General features: G+C 54.4%; 1 protein-coding gene across 1 annotated transcript in view; it reads right to left on the bottom strand.

Moving 5' to 3' along the window:
* Positions 1-750: 750 nt before the first annotated feature.
* LOC143028853 (uncharacterized) overlaps positions 751-2,500 on the bottom strand; it is a 2,819-nt gene continuing 1,069 nt past the window's right edge. The window contains exons 3-4 of the mRNA XM_076191215.1: positions 1,617-2,500; positions 751-1,452 (exon numbers count right to left, since the gene is read on the bottom strand). The exon at positions 1,617-2,500 is cut by the window's right edge and continues 52 nt beyond it. Of these exons, the coding sequence (XP_076047330.1) occupies positions 751-1,452; positions 1,617-2,500 (1,586 nt within the window). The remainder of the gene's footprint in view (positions 1,453-1,616) is intronic.

Here is a 2,500-nt window from a genome sequence, read left to right on the forward strand (position 1 = left end):
TCTGTTCATCGGGAAAACCTCAGGGTCCTGCTGCAGAGCGGCGATTATCCTTCGCTGTAGGAAGGAGTCCTGCTGCTTTTGGATGACTCTGGTAGCGAAGGCAGCCACACGTTGTGAGATCCTGGCACTGACCGGCAGTATTCCCGTCTCTTGTTGCATGTTGGCAACCAGGGTCCAGGGTGGTGCACCAAGTATGACGCGCAGGGCCCTGTTTTGTACTGCGTCTATCTTGGATATCTGGTTCTCAGGGAGGCCAGCAAGGGCAGCGCTGGCATAGTCTATCAGTGGCCTTACTGCGCTTACGTAGAAGGTCCTGAGAACAGTACTAGTGGCCCCGGCTTCCCTGGTTGCCAAAGACCTCATGACATTTATCCGGGCAAGGGCCCTTTCCCGGAGGTAGGCCACCTCTGTCCTAAATGACAGCCTGGAGTCTATCCATACGCCAAGGTACATGTGTGCTTTTACCCACTCTACCTCATGCCCCTGAAGGTGTAGTCTGTTTGCCAAGGGCATTTTCCCGCCAAAACACATAGCTTTGATCTTTGGTGGCGATATCTTAAGGCCAAGCTCATTGGACTTCTCGGATATGTCATCGAGGCCTTTTTGTGCTTTCCTAAACTTGGCTCCTCTCCCTTTCACCACTAGAGCGATATCGTCTGCGTAAGATATCAGATGACATCCTGTAGGTAGAGGGGTGGCGAGCAGTTCTGCCATTAGCACATTGAACAGGGTGGGGCTTATCACCCCACCCTATGGTGTACCGTTCTCCAAGGGGTGGTAGCTGGAGACTGCTCCCTGCAGCCGGACCCTGGCTCTTCTGTTAGACAGGCAGTCCGCTATCGACTGCAGGAGTCTCCCCCGAGTCTCCCTTGTGGCAAGATCTTCCAGGATGGCATCGGGATTGGCCAGTTCAAATGCCTTTTCGAGGTCAAAGAAGACGACCACCGCATGACCTCGCTCCACGTGACTCAACAGCGTGGCAATGCAATGAGCTGTCCCTATCCCCCTGGCAAAACCATTGAGATTCTCCGGGGGTGGTCCTAGTTTCCACTGTAGTCTTCGTAGGACCATCTTTTCCATGTTTTTTCCCAGGCAACTCGTTAAGGAGATGAACCGATACTTCCCAGACTCCTTAGGCTTGGGGACAGGGACGATGTCGGCTTGTTTCCAGTTGTATGGAATTCTCCCCGGCAGCCAGCTGGTGTTCACCAGTTGGAGGAGCGCTTTCTCTCCGGCATCACCCAGATGGGTGATCATGGAGTAGGTCACTCGGTCGCTACCTGGAGCCGTGTCAGTGGATGTCCTGTAGGTGGACTGTGGTTCCTGCAGGGTGAATGGCGTGTCTGTGTTTCCTGGAGACTGTATGGCGGCTTGTATCCTGGCTCTTCTTGCTTCAGAAAGCCGAGCTTGAGTTCTCTGCAGCTCAACGGGAGCGTGACAGTGTGTGTACGTCTGGAAAATTCCAATGCCAGACTTTCTGCCTCAAGGTGTGGTGTTTGGAGTGTTTGTCGGGGAGGGATACGCCTTGTGGCTGTGTGTAGTTTCCCCCACAGCTCCCTTAGAGTGGTGTGTGCGCTAAAGCTGCTGCACCACTCTAGTCACTTGTCGCTACGTACGCGTCGAGCTACTTCTCTGGCCTCCTCCACGGCAGTCCGGAGGTTAGCCAGGTTAGCAGGGTTGCGATGTCTACGCAGGGTCTTCCGTATGGTGTTTACCCTGTGGTTGGCTTTTTTTATATCCTGATTATAAAACCAACCATTGCGGTGATTCCTCCTGCTTGGTGCAGTCCTGGGTATACTCTCTGCTGCTGCTGCATGTATGGCGGAGGTTAAAAAGGCCTCTATCCCATCCAGGTCGCCGGTGGATGGGGTTTCAGTGGACACCTGCGCAGTTACTTTTTCGCTAAAGAGTTTCCAATTGGCTCTGCGCACATTCCAAGATTCCACTCTAGGGGCCAGTGGGGGTGGTGAGGCCACGGTGAGCGTCATATCAATGCCAAAGTGATCGCTCGTGACCGTATCGTTCACCCCCCACGACATGCGATGCAGCAGGGAGGAGGAGGCGAGAGAGAGATCAAGCCTACCATGCTGGACGTGTGTGGGTGACCCGTCGTTCAAGAGGGCCACACCAGGGGTGGTGCTGAGGACTTCCTCGATATGGCGTCCGGTCGAGTTGGCGGTTGTCACCGAGTGAAGTATGGGGTGATGGGCATTGAAATCTCCTGCGACAATATACTTCTCCTTCTCCGCAACGGTGCAGAGCTCCCCCAAGTCTAAGTGACCGTGGGTAGGCGACCTGTAGATGTTATATGCGTGCACGGTTTCCTGGGGGAAGAGAAGTTGAACCGCAAGCACCTCAGCACCCTCCCGGCCATCTATTGGTGGGTCAACTCTTGAACACGGGATGGATGCGTGGACAAGTGTCATGCATCCTCTTGTTGTTGCTGTTTGGGGTAGCACAAATACGTGGTACCCGGACACCCTGACCTCCTCATCTGCCA

This window comes from Oratosquilla oratoria, chromosome 10 (genome assembly GCF_046742065.1).
Source record: "Oratosquilla oratoria isolate Oo_2021 chromosome 10, ASM4674206v1, whole genome shotgun sequence".
In the NCBI taxonomy this organism is placed as follows: Eukaryota; Metazoa; Arthropoda; class Malacostraca; order Stomatopoda; family Squillidae; genus Oratosquilla; species Oratosquilla oratoria.